Source organism: Puma concolor, chromosome C2, assembly GCF_028749965.1.
Source record: "Puma concolor isolate L17-30 chromosome C2, mPumCon1.1.hap2, whole genome shotgun sequence".
Classification (NCBI taxonomy): Eukaryota; Metazoa; Chordata; class Mammalia; order Carnivora; family Felidae; genus Puma; species Puma concolor.
The window spans coordinates 99,926,862-99,939,970 of record NC_141675.1 but is presented as its reverse complement, the minus strand read 5'-3'; the positions used below and the strand labels follow the sequence as shown (position 1 = coordinate 99,939,970).

General features: G+C 40.7%; 1 protein-coding gene across 7 annotated transcripts in view; it reads left to right on the top strand.

The window, feature by feature from the left end:
- SIDT1 (SID1 transmembrane family member 1) overlaps nucleotides 1-13,109 on the top strand; it is a 112,688-nt gene that overhangs the window by 81,894 nt on the left and 17,685 nt on the right. For 6 of the 7 annotated variants that reach the window (XR_015240301.1, XR_015240302.1, XM_086675406.1 and 3 more), the window contains 6 exons: nucleotides 6,645-6,716; nucleotides 7,997-8,142; nucleotides 8,995-9,068; nucleotides 10,314-10,380; nucleotides 11,690-11,763; nucleotides 12,936-13,059. Coding sequence is in view for 5 of the 7 variants with exons in the window: in XM_086675406.1 (XP_086531532.1) it covers nucleotides 6,645-6,716; nucleotides 7,997-8,142; nucleotides 8,995-9,068; nucleotides 10,314-10,380; nucleotides 11,690-11,763; nucleotides 12,936-13,059 (557 nt within the window). In the remaining 2 variants the exon portion in view is untranslated. The remainder of the gene's footprint in view (nucleotides 1-6,644; nucleotides 6,717-7,996; nucleotides 8,143-8,994; nucleotides 9,069-10,313; nucleotides 10,381-11,689; nucleotides 11,764-12,935; nucleotides 13,060-13,109) is intronic. The other variant, XM_086675404.1, reaches the window with a different exon arrangement.

Below are 13,109 nucleotides of genomic sequence, written 5' to 3'. Positions count from 1 at the left end.
AAGAACAAAACTGGTGGTATCACAATCCCAGATTTCAAAATATACTATAGAGGTATAGTAACCAGGGGCACCTGGGTAGCTCAGTTGGTTAAGCATCCAACTCTTGATTTCGGCTCAGGTCACGTGTCATAATCTCACAGTTCGTGAGTTCAAGCCCCATGTGGAGCTCTGCACTGACTGTGAGGAGCCTGTTTGGGATTCTCTCTCTCTCTCTGCCCTTCCCTTACTTGCACTCTCTCTCACTCTCTCTCTCTCTCTCTCAAAAATAAATAAATAAACTTAAAAATATATATATGTGGGGCGCCTGGGTGGCGCAGTCTGTTAAGCGTCCGACTTCAGCCAGGTCACGATCTCACGGTCCGTGAGTTCGAGCCCCGCGTCGGGCTCTGGGCTGATGGCTCAGAGCCTGGAGCCTGTTTCTGATTCTGTGTCTCCCTCTCTCTCTGCCCCTCCCCCATTCATGCTCTGTCTCTCTCTGTCCCAAAAAAATAAATAAACGTTAAAAAAAAAATTAAAATATATATATATATTTTAATAATATATCAGAACAGTGTGGTACTGGCATAAAAATAAGACACATAGATCAATGGAACAAGATAGAAAGCTCAGAAATGAGCCCACACTTTTATGGTCAATTAATCTACAGCAAAGGAGGCAAGTATATACAATGGGAAAAAGACAGTCTCTTCAGCAAATAGTGTTGGGAAAGCTGAATAGCTACATGCAAAAGAATGAAACTGGGCTGTTTTCTTATACCATACACAAAAATAAACTCAAAATAGATTAAAGACCTAAATGTGTGACCTGAAACCATAACATTTCTAGAAGAAAACACAGGCAGTAATCTCTTTGACCTCAGCCTTAGCAACATTAGCTATGTCTTCTCAGGCAAGGGAAACAAAAGCAAAAATAAACTATTGAGACTACACCAAAATAAAAAGTTTCTGCACACCAAAGGAAACCACCAACAAAACAAAAAGACAACTTATTGAATGGGAGAAGATACTTGCAAATGACATATCTACTAAGGAATTAATACCCAAAATATATAAAGAACCTATATAGCTGAACACCATAAAAACACATAATTCAATTTAAAAATGGGAAGAGGACATGAACAGACATTTCTCCAGTGAAGACTTACAGATGGCCAACAGATACATGAAAAGAGTGCTCAACACCACTCATCCTCAGGGAAATGCAAATCAAAGCCACAATGAGATATCATCTCACACCTGTCAGAATGGCTAAAATCAAGAAGGCAAGAAATAACAAGTGTGGGTGAAGATATGGAGAAAAAAGAACCCTCATGCACTGTTGGTAGGAATACAAACTGGTGCAGCCACTGTGGAAAACAGTGTGGAAGTGCCTCAAAAAATAAAAGAATCAGGGCACCCAGGTGGCTCAATCAATTGAGTATCTCCAACCTCAGCTTAAGTAGGTTCATGCCCATCAGGCTCTAAGCGGTCAGTGAAGAGGCTGCTTTGGATCCTCTGTCTCCCTCTCTCTCTGTCCCTTCCCCACTTGTGTGTTCTCTCTCTCTCCCTCTCTTTTTCAAAAGTATATAAATATAAAAAAATAAAAAATAGGGGCACCTGGGTGTCTCAGTCGGTTAAGCATCTGACTTTGGTTCAGGTCATAATCTCGTGGTTCATTAGTTCAAGCCCCACATCGGGCTCTATGCTGATAGCTCAGAGCCTGGAGCCTGCTTCAGATTCTGTATCTCCCTCTGTCTCTCTCCTGCCCTGATCACACTCTTTCTCTCTCTCTCTCTCCTTCTCAAAAATAAATAAACATTCAAAAAAAATTTTTTAATTTAAAAATAGAATTACCATATAATCCAGCAATTCCACTGCTGGGTATTTATCCAAAGAAAACAAAAACACTAATTCAAAAAGATTTAGGCACATCTATGTTTCTTGCAGCATTATTTACAATAACTAAATTATGGAAGCAGCCCAAGTTTCCATTGGTTGATGAATGGATGAAGAAGATGTAGGGTGTGTGTGTGTGTGTGTGTGTGTGTGTGTGTGTAATAGAATATTACTCAGCCATGAAAAAAGAATGAAATCTTGCCATTTGCAATAATATGGATGGACCTAGAGGGTATAGTGCTAAGTGAAATAAGTCAATCAAAGATAAGTACTATATGATTTCACTCATATGTGGAATTCAAGAAACAAAACAAATGAACAAAGAAAAGGACAAATTAAAAAAACAGACTTTTAAATACAGAAAACAAACTGGTGGTTGCCAGAAGGGAGGTGGGTGGGGTTACAGGTGAAATAGGTGATGGGGATTAAGAGTACATTTATGATAAGTACCGAGGAATGTACAGAATTGTTGAATCATGTTGCACACCTGAAACTAATATCACACTGTTTGTTAATTACACTTGAATTAAAAACTTTAAAAGAGGGAGTTTGAGCTTGAAAAGAGACAAATATGAAAGACACTGAGGGAAATGACCCAATAGAAAATCATTGGTAAGCAGTAGCAGACAACCTAAAAAGCAAATGTTGCCTTTAGATGCTTCTTTAAAGTATCAGCTTATTATAGTGGAGATGAGAACAAGTCTCAACCTCCTTGTCTTTTTGAAAGACATTCTTGAATACTCCATGAAAGTAACATGCTCGCTGCCAGTTATTCCTATACTGGAAGAAAATCCTGGTGTTGTTTGTCAATTAAGAAGATAAGTTTTGGGGCACCCGGGTGGCTCAGTCAGTGAAGCGTCCGACTCTTGGTTTCTGCTCAGGTCATGTGTGATCTCAGGGTTTGTGGGTTCGAGCCCCACATTGGGCTCTGTGCTGACAGCACAGAGACTGCTTGGGATTCTCTCTCTCTCTCTCTCTCTCTGTCCCTCCGACACTCTTGCTCTGTCTCTCAAAATAAATAAAAAATAAACATTAAAAAACAATAATAAATAAATAAATGAATAAATAAAAAGAAGATAAGTTTTGACTGAAACTAATACAACAAACCACTCTCGGTGCCTCTCTTTTGTTATTTTAAAATGGTGAGAATAGTACCCACCTCATTGGGCTGTTGAAAACTTAAATGAGTAAATTCTTGAAAAGAAATTAAAAGGGTGTCTGACATGCAGTAAGCTCTCCATAAACATCAACTAGCATCAACAACCACAGTAGTGAGATGCAGTAGTTCTATAATATATAATAGCAGTGAGAGCATTAGTTATCATAGCAGTACTAGAGGTGGGAGTCATAGTAAGTAGTACTTGTTATTGTCAATAGTAGCCAGCAGCAAAGCTCTGTGCTGTAACTACGACCAAATCTGTCCTGGAACGAAGAGTCAGTCAAGTTGTACAAATCTCCACATAACGTTATTATTGGGCACAAAAAAAAATTTAATACCTCATACTTACGGGTCTGAAAATAACCTGTTTCTTTGTCTGGAAGTTGGATGAAAAGCAAAGATGGTGGTGAAACCACATTCCATATTTACGGGTAAGCCCAAGAAAGGCCAAGGTACATCTACTTTCTTGAAGTGATGAGAAATCTATCAAGGAATCTCCAGGCCTAGGAACAGTGCCAGGGAGTCTGCACTCTGAGGGCCTGGGAACAACCCTGCCTGCCAGGAATGCTGTGTTAGTTAAAGACCTTGGCTGAGCCAGCTCTTGGCTAAGCTACCAAAAGGAAGAAGGAAATTGAGTCTCCAAGGCCATCTCTCATCACCTGACTAAATATTTTGAGCTCAGGATTTAAATATTTTCCTTTCTTTTTTCTTTTAAGTTTATTTATTTTGAGAGAGAGCAAGAGTTACGAGCAGAGGAGGGGCAGAAAGAGGGGAGTGAATCCCAAGCAGACACGGGGCTCGAACTCATGAACCCATGAAAGCACGACCTGAGCAGAAATCAAGAGTCTAATGCTTAACCGACTGAGCCACCCAGGCGCCCCTTAAATCTTTTTCTTCATGAAGGAAATGAATGGACACAAAAAGACTAAAAGATATGATAAAGCCTACAAATTGGCCTGAAAAACCGTGAATGATTTTACTGCCCACCAGCGGAAGGAAGTTTGAGAGGTGGATGAGGAGAGCTGGCTGTGATAAATGATGAACTGGTGAGGCTTTTGGTTCCATTGTGCGGGTTACATACTGCAGCATGAACGCAAACTGTAACAAACTGCATTTTCAATGAAGAAATGGAAATACATTTACAGTGAGGGTATCATCGAATATCCTCAGTTATGTGTCTTCACTGAAAATCTATTTCTCTGCAACCATATAAGAGACTGACTGGGTAACACACAGACCTTTCTGCCTGTAATGTGATACAAGCGATCTCACTTCAGAAGGAAGATACTATATTGAAATGCCCACCAGCCTGACAATATCCTAGATCCTTGACAAAGCTCAGGAGGCGTAAAGAAACATTTTCAAGCATCTCCGCGGATGAGTGTGGCTCATGGAAATATTGTAGCATGAAGTCAGAGTCAGAGAAACTGCCTAGATTCCCTGCTTAATTGTGGTTTCTCGTCTCCTTGTTCAGATCCACCTAATTCTCGGAGGTGAATAAACTCAGTGAATAGCATCTTGCCTAACAACCAAGGAGAAGGTTGGAAGCTATTTCTCTCTGATATTGGTGGTGGCATGGCTCCAGATGACAGCACCAGACACAGAGGGATGAGTTCACTCCCTGTGCTACAAGGAGTACTTCAGTGGAAAAGTTTGAGGAACATTATCTTAATTTATCTCTCACTGCCAACAAAAATTTGGCAACAGATACAGAAATATCTCTCAAAATATCTCATATTCTTCCATATCCTTAGTTCAGTTTTCACCATTGATTGCTCCAAGGAGTGCTGTAATTTCCTCCCTATCTGGACTTATCCTGCCAGTGGTTAAGGTGCTGCTAAATGCTATTTTGAAAGCCTCCACATTACGGCGGTTTAATGACAGACAGATACTTCTGTGTTTCTGTTCAGTGGTGACCTTCCTCAAAGTGATTTCAGGACCTGTGCTCCTTTGTTCTTGTGATTCTGCAATACTTTCAGGCAGGAACTGGGAGATTTTTTTTCTCTCTGTAGAGTGCCAAATAGCAAATATGTTAGACTTCACAGGGCCGTATCGTCTCTGTCACAACTGCTCAACGCTGCCACCATAGCCAAAAGCAGTCATAGACATACCCAAGTGGCCGTGACTGTGTTTCAACAGGACTTCATGTATGAGTACTGAAATTTGAATTTCATGTGATTTTTACCTGTCATGAAATCTTTTGATTTCTTTCCCCAACCATTTAAAATATTTATTTTCCTTTCCAAGATTTTACCTAAATTTAGGTTAGTTAACATATACTGTAGTTGTGGTTTCAGGAGGAGAGTTTAGTGATTCATCACTTGTATATAACACCCAGTGTTCATCCCCACAAGTGCCCTCCTTAATACCCATCACCTATTAACTCATCCCCCCACCCGCCTCCCCTCCAGCAACCCTCAGTTTGTTCTCTATAGTTAAGAGTCTCTTATGGTTTGCCTCCCTCTCTGTTTTTATCTTATTTTATTTTTCCTTCCCTTGCCTTATGTTCATCTGTTTTGTTTCTTAAATTCCACATATGAATGAAATCATATGGTATTTGTCTTTCTGTGACTGACTTATTTCACTTAGCATAATACACTCTAGTTCCATCCACATCATTGCAAATGGCAAGATTCTATTCTTTTTGATAGCTGAGTAATATTCTGTTGTGTATATATAAACCTCATCTTCTTTGCCCATTCATCAGTTGATGGACATTTGGGCTCTCCATAATTCAGCTATTGTTAATGCTGCTGTAACACATTGGGTTGTATGTGCCCTTTCAAATCAGTATTTTTGTATCCTTTGGATAAATACTTAGTGCAATTGCAGGGTCATAGAGTACGTAGTTCTATCTTTAACTTTCTGAGGAACCTCCACACTGTTTTCCAGAGTGGCTACCCTAGTTTGCACCAACAGTGCAACAGTGTAGGAGGGTTCCCCTTTCCCTGCATCCTCACCAACCTCCATTGTTTCCTGAGTTGTTAATGTTAGCCATTCTGACAGGTGTGAAGTGGTATCTCATTGTGATTTTGATTTGTATTTCCCTGATGATGAGTGATGGTGAGCATTTTTTCATGAGTCTGTTCACCATTTGTATGTCTTCTTTGGAGAAGTGTCTGTTCATGTCTTCTGCCCATTTCTTAACCTGCTTGTTGATTAGGTGTTGAGTTTAATCAATTCTTTATAGATTTTGGATACTAGCCCTTTATCTGGTATGTCATTTGCAAATATCTTCTCCCATTCCATAGATTGGCTTTTAGTTTTATTGATTGTTTCCTTCACTGTAAAGAAGTTTTTTATCTTGATGAAGTCATAATAGATAATTTTTGCTTTTGTTTCCCTTGCTTCCAGAGACATGCCTAGTAAAAAGTTGCCACAGCTGAGGTCAAAGAGGTTGTTGCCTGTATTCTCCTCTAGGATTTTGATGGTTTCCTGTCTCACATTCTAAAACCATTCTAGTTAAAGGGTTATACAAAAATAGGTAGCAGGCTAGATTTTGCCTGTAGGTCACAGTTTGGTGAGTCTTGTATTGGACTGATGATTCAAGCTACTTAGAGTTGTGTTGTTTTAGCAACTGGACATGAAGTGTTTGCTTTTCTTTTTAACAGGCTCTGGAAATATGGCGGTGTCACATCCCATTGCTGCCAGCACCCCTGAAGGAAGCAATTATGGGGCAATAGGTATTGCCTACTATGAGTCCATTCATTGAAGTATTTCTTAATTCTCCAGAGAATAGGATAAAAAGGGCCTTCCAGCCACTATTAACTGTGTGAGTGGGCAAGGCAGTCATCGTCTAAGATTGTCTTCTCTTTATAAGAGAAATTGTTTGGAAGATCTGGAAGGCTCCTTCCAGCTCCAACCTTCTCTAGTTTGTTATTCTGTGCTAGCCACACTTGAGCAGAATTCCCTACCATGGTTGCCGTCAACTCCCAAAGTCCGTGTGGGGATGTTTTCATACCCGGCCTGAGTTTAGGGCATGAACAGTATGTCAGAGCCGGTGTCAGGGAGCCCGAAATCAATTGACGAGCTCTTTCATTCTCAGGTTTCAGTGGAGTAAGGGCGATCAGAAGACTAAGGCTGTGCTGCAGGTGAACATGGCTGTAGCCTGACAATCGTTCATTTTGGCTAACTTCATAATTGAACCTAGTCATTCACATGGCAACCCCTCAGTGTTCATTGCGTGGCCTGAAAGAGACAGAATTCCTGTGGGTCTGTGAATGGTTTGCTTAATATGTCAGGGAGATGGGCTGGAGTCCTTCTTCCTACTCTGGTGTACTGTAACTTTGAGAAGCATGTGGGTTTCATGCAGGCTACTTATTTCTAGCTCTGCAAGAACAGGATTTTTTTTTTTTTTTAACTAACTGAACAGAAGCAATAAAACAGAAGGTAGGCTCAGCTCATGTGCTCATCAAGCTGCACAAATTCCCATCTGCTCTGGGAAACATTCATGAGAACACAAGGATTCTTCTTCCTGAGAGTGTTGTTCTCATTATATAATCATAGATGCGGCATGTGGGGGGTTTCAGTGTACAAATACTTTACCCACGAGCAATGTATAGCTGCTGGATATGCGTGTGCTTACACGGGTCTGTGGTCGATGCTATACATAACTGTGCATGTGTATGTTTATATATTTATGTTCATATTGTAAAATATGAAACATGACATATAAGCATAATCTTATTTTTTGCATCCAAGTAGTTAACAGAGCAGTTGCCTTTATGTTCTTAATATGCATTCAGCCCTAGAAATAGACAATTTAAATATAAAAATAGGAGAAGCGGCAAAGTAGAAGTCCATTGAGGAGGAATTAAGAGAAAGAACATGTGTTGTGGGTAAGGAGTTCGTTTTTACCAACACAACATCTTCAAGAATGAGTCAGCACTGCTTTTTGCAGAGAGGGATGGACTGCATGGGTTCTTCCTAGCTTTGGAAGGCAGATGAGTTTTCTCTCTTTCAGAGGAGTCAAGCTCCAGTCCTGGCAGGCAGATGTCCTCCTCTGATGGTGGGCAGCCATGCCAGTCGGACACGGACAGCTCTGTGGAGGAGAGTGACTTCGACACCATGCCAGACATTGAGAGTGATAAGAACATCATCCGGACCAAGGTACCTCTGCCTGGCCGTACTCTTGGCAAGGGCAGAATGTTCAACAGTCAAATACACCTTCAGCAAAGGTCTCAGTTTCCTTTATTTTTTCCCTTCAAGGGAAACCATATTTCCCTGAGGGCTTTTTAGATAAAATATAACTACAGACTAAAAGCAATACCCTGCTAATCAGCATTTCTTTCTGGAGGAAGAAGGTGAGAGAATTAAGGAGAGCAGCGCATTAAAACACTCAGGGTCTGGGGGCACCTGGCTGGCTCAGTCAGTAATTCATGTGACTCTTGATCTCTGGATTGTAAGTTCAAGCCCCACGTTGGATGTAGAGATCACTTAAATAAATAAAACTTAAAAAAAAAATACTCAGGGTCTGAAGTGGATCCACCAGATGAAAGAAAAGATTCATGAGGGGTATACCTGGGAAAACTCTCTGTTTCTGTACCTATCATCCCTCAGGAATAAAGCTCATTTCCTTTTGGCATATATTTATTATATTGTGTTGTATCCAGTAAGGGATATGAAAGTGGACTGCACAGTTTCAATCGTATAATTCAAGAACCACACAGTGGACATCTCCAAAAATGGCAAAACCAGTTCCTGAGATGTAAGAAGCAGTTGAGACTCCCAATAGGTTTTTCTACATCAGCCAATTCTTACTATTTCAGAGAAAATACTAGGGTGTGTATTAGGGTATTCTGGGAAAAACAAAATTGAAAGAAAAGTTTATTAAATAATTTTAATCCCTAGCAATGGATTGGATTGAGAATTTATAAAGCTTTCCTTTGTGTGTCTTCCACAAAAAAAAAAAAAAAAAAAGCCAAGTACATGTTTGCATTCTCTTTTTATTTGATATTTTAGATGTTCCTTTACCTGTCAGATCTGTCCAGGAAGGACCGGAGGATTGTCAGCAAAAAATATAAAATTTATTTCTGGTGAGTAGGTGGCCACTAGGACCATGGTTCCCTTAAGTAAAATGAAAATTTTCTTAGTAAAAGCCATGATCACTTATGGCACACCTTTCAGTTTAATGAGGCAAAGATATAGATGCTTCAAGGATTCATGCCACATTCTATAAGAAAAACAAAAATAAACTACAAAAAGCAGCCAGCCCTAAATTAAATACATAAAAGTAAAAATAAGAATGGTAGTAAAGTGGGGGGATGGGCATTAAGGAGGACACTTGTTGGGATAAGTGTTATATGTAATATGTTATATTGATGGGATGGGTGTTATATGTAAGTGATGTAAGTGATGAATCACTAAATTTCACTCCTGAAATCATTATTACACCATATGTTAACTAACTTGCATTTAAATAAAATTTTTAAATTAAAAATAATAAAATAAAAAACATGAAAAAAAAGTGTTCATAGTGATTAAAAAGAATCATAAGAATAGTAGTAGAATCCCATATGTTTAGGGAACACACTCAATCCGTTTCCAGAAAGGCAACCTAACAATAACATGTCACTATCTTCCATGGGACACGCTAAACTGAAGCCATTCCCTCTTCTCACCCAGACTTGCTCTTACAAAAGCCAATGATTTCAGGGACTAGATGTCTACAGCGTCTCAGAGTAGCTGCGAACCACACTGAAAGGAAATGATACCACAGCCAGTGCTAAATAGACCTTGATGCAGCCTCTCTCCAAGCCAAGAGGCTGAGCTGCCTAGCAGGGGACCCCTCTCCCCTCAGAAATCCCAGGCTGATGCTGTGATAGCTCTTTCCATTTTTTTCTCTTGAAGGACGCCCTTTTACTTGGTTACAGGTATTCGAGGGAAGCAAGGGACAGTGGGGGCCGCATGGAATTTCATAGTGGGACCATCATTTTGGAAGTAAGAGTTATGTAAGAGAGCCACATCCTTTCATGTGATCCATCTCCCGTTACTTGCGCTCTGGTCACTTTTAATCGAAAACATCTAACATCTAATCTAAAACAACCTAAGAAATAGGCCCTCATCAATAATTTGGTTAAAACAGAAGCAGGTATCACAGTTTTACCAATGTTAGTAGGAGTGGGAGGCTGAAGAAATGGGAACTGCATAATCAGTTTCTGATTACTTTTGCAAGTTAATTAGAGAGTTACGGAGTAGAAGGATTCTTATGTTAAAAAATTGAGCAAAAATTCCATTGTTAATTTGGAAATAACAATTTCCGGTTCTTTCTGGCTGCTTAGGAACATCATCACCATTGCTGTGTTTTATGCACTGCCTGTGATCCAGTTGGTCATCACCTACCAGACAGTGAGTACTGCCCAGAACCCCGGAATCCCAGCTTTTGTGCTGCAGGGAGGGATCTTTGCTATGACTTACAGAGAAAAGTCTATATAACTTGATCTCAGTCCAAGAATTAACTTCCGATTTTGTCTTCAAATTAGACATCGCCATTGCTTCATCTTTGATGAATCTTTAAATCTAGTTCCCAATTGCTTTATCACAGAGGGGCCTGGGACCTCGTATTATTTTGTCTACCAATCTAAAGTCATTACCGTAAGCTCATTCAGTCATAATATCTATCAACTATATCTGTTATTTACCAGTCTGAACTTCTGATTATCAAGGCGTAATGAGCAGAGTAAAGTTCCAGTCAAAACAAAGAAATCTGGTATTTAATTTAGCCTGTGCCCTCTCATTGAGGGTACTTTTTATAAAACTACAAACAGCTTCTTAAAAAAAGGTAATAAGTTTTTAAAAAGCTAATAAGATAATAAAATTGAGAAAATATAAAATAAGAACTAAAATAGAGTAAAAACAAATAAACAAAGATAATAATTAAAACACCTTGAGAATCCCCATTGCGCCTTCATAGAACCTTGGGTCCAGATCACATAATGACCTTCTCTAGCATTTATTTTATGCAAGAAAGCCTACGTAGAAAGCACAAGGGGCTGATGGTGTTTCTAATGCAGTGATTCCCACACTTTGCTGTGCATGAAAATCACCTGAGGAGCTTTGAAATCCTGGTGTCCAGGCTGTACCCTACACCAAATTAGGTCCAAGTCCCTGAGAGTAGAACCAAGCATCAGTACTGATTAGACCCCCAGTGATTCTAATGTACAGATTTCTAAGTTTGAAAGCCATTGGTCTAATAATTTGGCCAGTTTCCTACTCACTATGTGATGAGGACAAGGACTTTTATGAGGTTTGGGCACCACTGCTTATAATCTCCATACTCTCTTACTACTCCAGGGCCCTGTCAGAAGATACCACTGTGCTATGGTCTAGGAAGGTTCTTAATGATAGAGATGGTGAGCAAAATGGAAAACTGAACACATGCTTCCTCCTGTCCACATGCCCTGTGGTTATCACTCCTACATAGAGAATGGGATAGCTCCACACCCTCCCAACATGCATCCAGAAAATAGAACATATCATGACGGTCCTAGTTAGCCTGTGCTGTGTAAAGGCAGCAGACAATGACCCATCCCCTGCTGAGAAGGAACACTGGTTATATGGTAAATCACTGTGAGCACTGCCTGCCTTTTGTGGTTTCAGGGTGGGCTCAGTAGATGGAGAAAAACTGCATCTGCTCCTCTCGCTCTTGATTTTGCAGGTGGTGAATGTCACAGGCAATCAGGACATCTGCTACTACAACTTCCTCTGTGCTCACCCATTGGGCGTCCTGAGGTGAGCCCTGGCCTCTGGTTGCCAATGAGACATTTAGAGATTCCTTTCTGTGAGATGTGATTTCAGTTTTTAAAAATACTAAACACTGGGGCGCCTGGGTGGCACAGTCTGTTAATCGTTCGACTCTTGGTTTCAGCACAGGTCATGATCTCACAGTTCAGGAGTTCAAGCCCCCTGTCAGGCTCTGCGCTGACAGCTGCAGGGTCTGCTTGGGATTCTCTGGCTCCCTCTCTCTCTCTGCCCCTCCCCCACTTGCTCTCTATCTCTCTCTCTCAAAATAAATAAATAAACATTAAAAAAAAATACTAAAAACAACTATGGATTACTACCCCAGTCAAGGGCAAGGAGGATGAAATCAAAAAGTTGAGACCAGATATCTTCCTTTCATTCCTGTATAGGGGCCTCAGGAAACATTCCTAAGAAGAAGACAGGGACATTTTTGAAAACATCAGGTCCTAGCTGTGACGACACTCATCCACGGGCATGAGCTGCTCATATGTTAATCCACTGAACAACCTCATAAGATAGGTAGGATTAGCATCACTTCCATCTTCAGATGAAGACACTAAGGCTTACAAAGGAACTTGCAGAAGGTCCCTCAACTATTAGTGATGCCAGGAACTGAACCCAGGCCTGCTGCCTCCAAGGCCATGGTCTAGCCACCAGAACATAGTGAAGTGGAAAGAACAGACTTCTTGTTCCAGAACTGAACCAGCCTCAGTTTCCTGAAATAAAGCAACTGACCATGACCGGCTGACACGTCACTATTACAGAGCTGAATATTGACACACATAGCATGGGTCCATCTATGAGAATTCCCTCTCACGGTGTAGCTGAAACACTTGGCCAAACTGCCCATCTTTGGAGCAGCTCTGTTTCCTGGGATTCATTCCATGCCAGTGTCGTCAGGATAAGAGAAGATTGGGTGGGTGTTGGGGAAGCCACACAGGCATCCCAGGGAGGAAATGGGCATGTGATCACAGGTTAGGCATTCTAAATTAAAGGAGTAAGGTTAAAGATGATCTCTGATGATTTGCTAGTCCTGAAATCTTATGAAAAGTCTAGGTAGAAAACGTGGAGTGCTGAGTATACTCACTCATTCAAGCATTCATTCATTCTCTGAATATCTTGGATCACCTCGACTCTCTCATTGTTTCCTTCTCCTCCTTTAGTGCCTTCAACAACATTCTCAGTAACCTGGGCCATGTGCTCCTGGGCTTCCTCTTCCTGCTGATAGTCTTACGCCGAGACATTCTCCATCGCAGAGCCCTAGAAGCCAAGGACATCTTTGCCATGGTGAGGAGAGGGAGGGTAAATTGGATGTGGGAGCTAGGAAGGGTCATGGT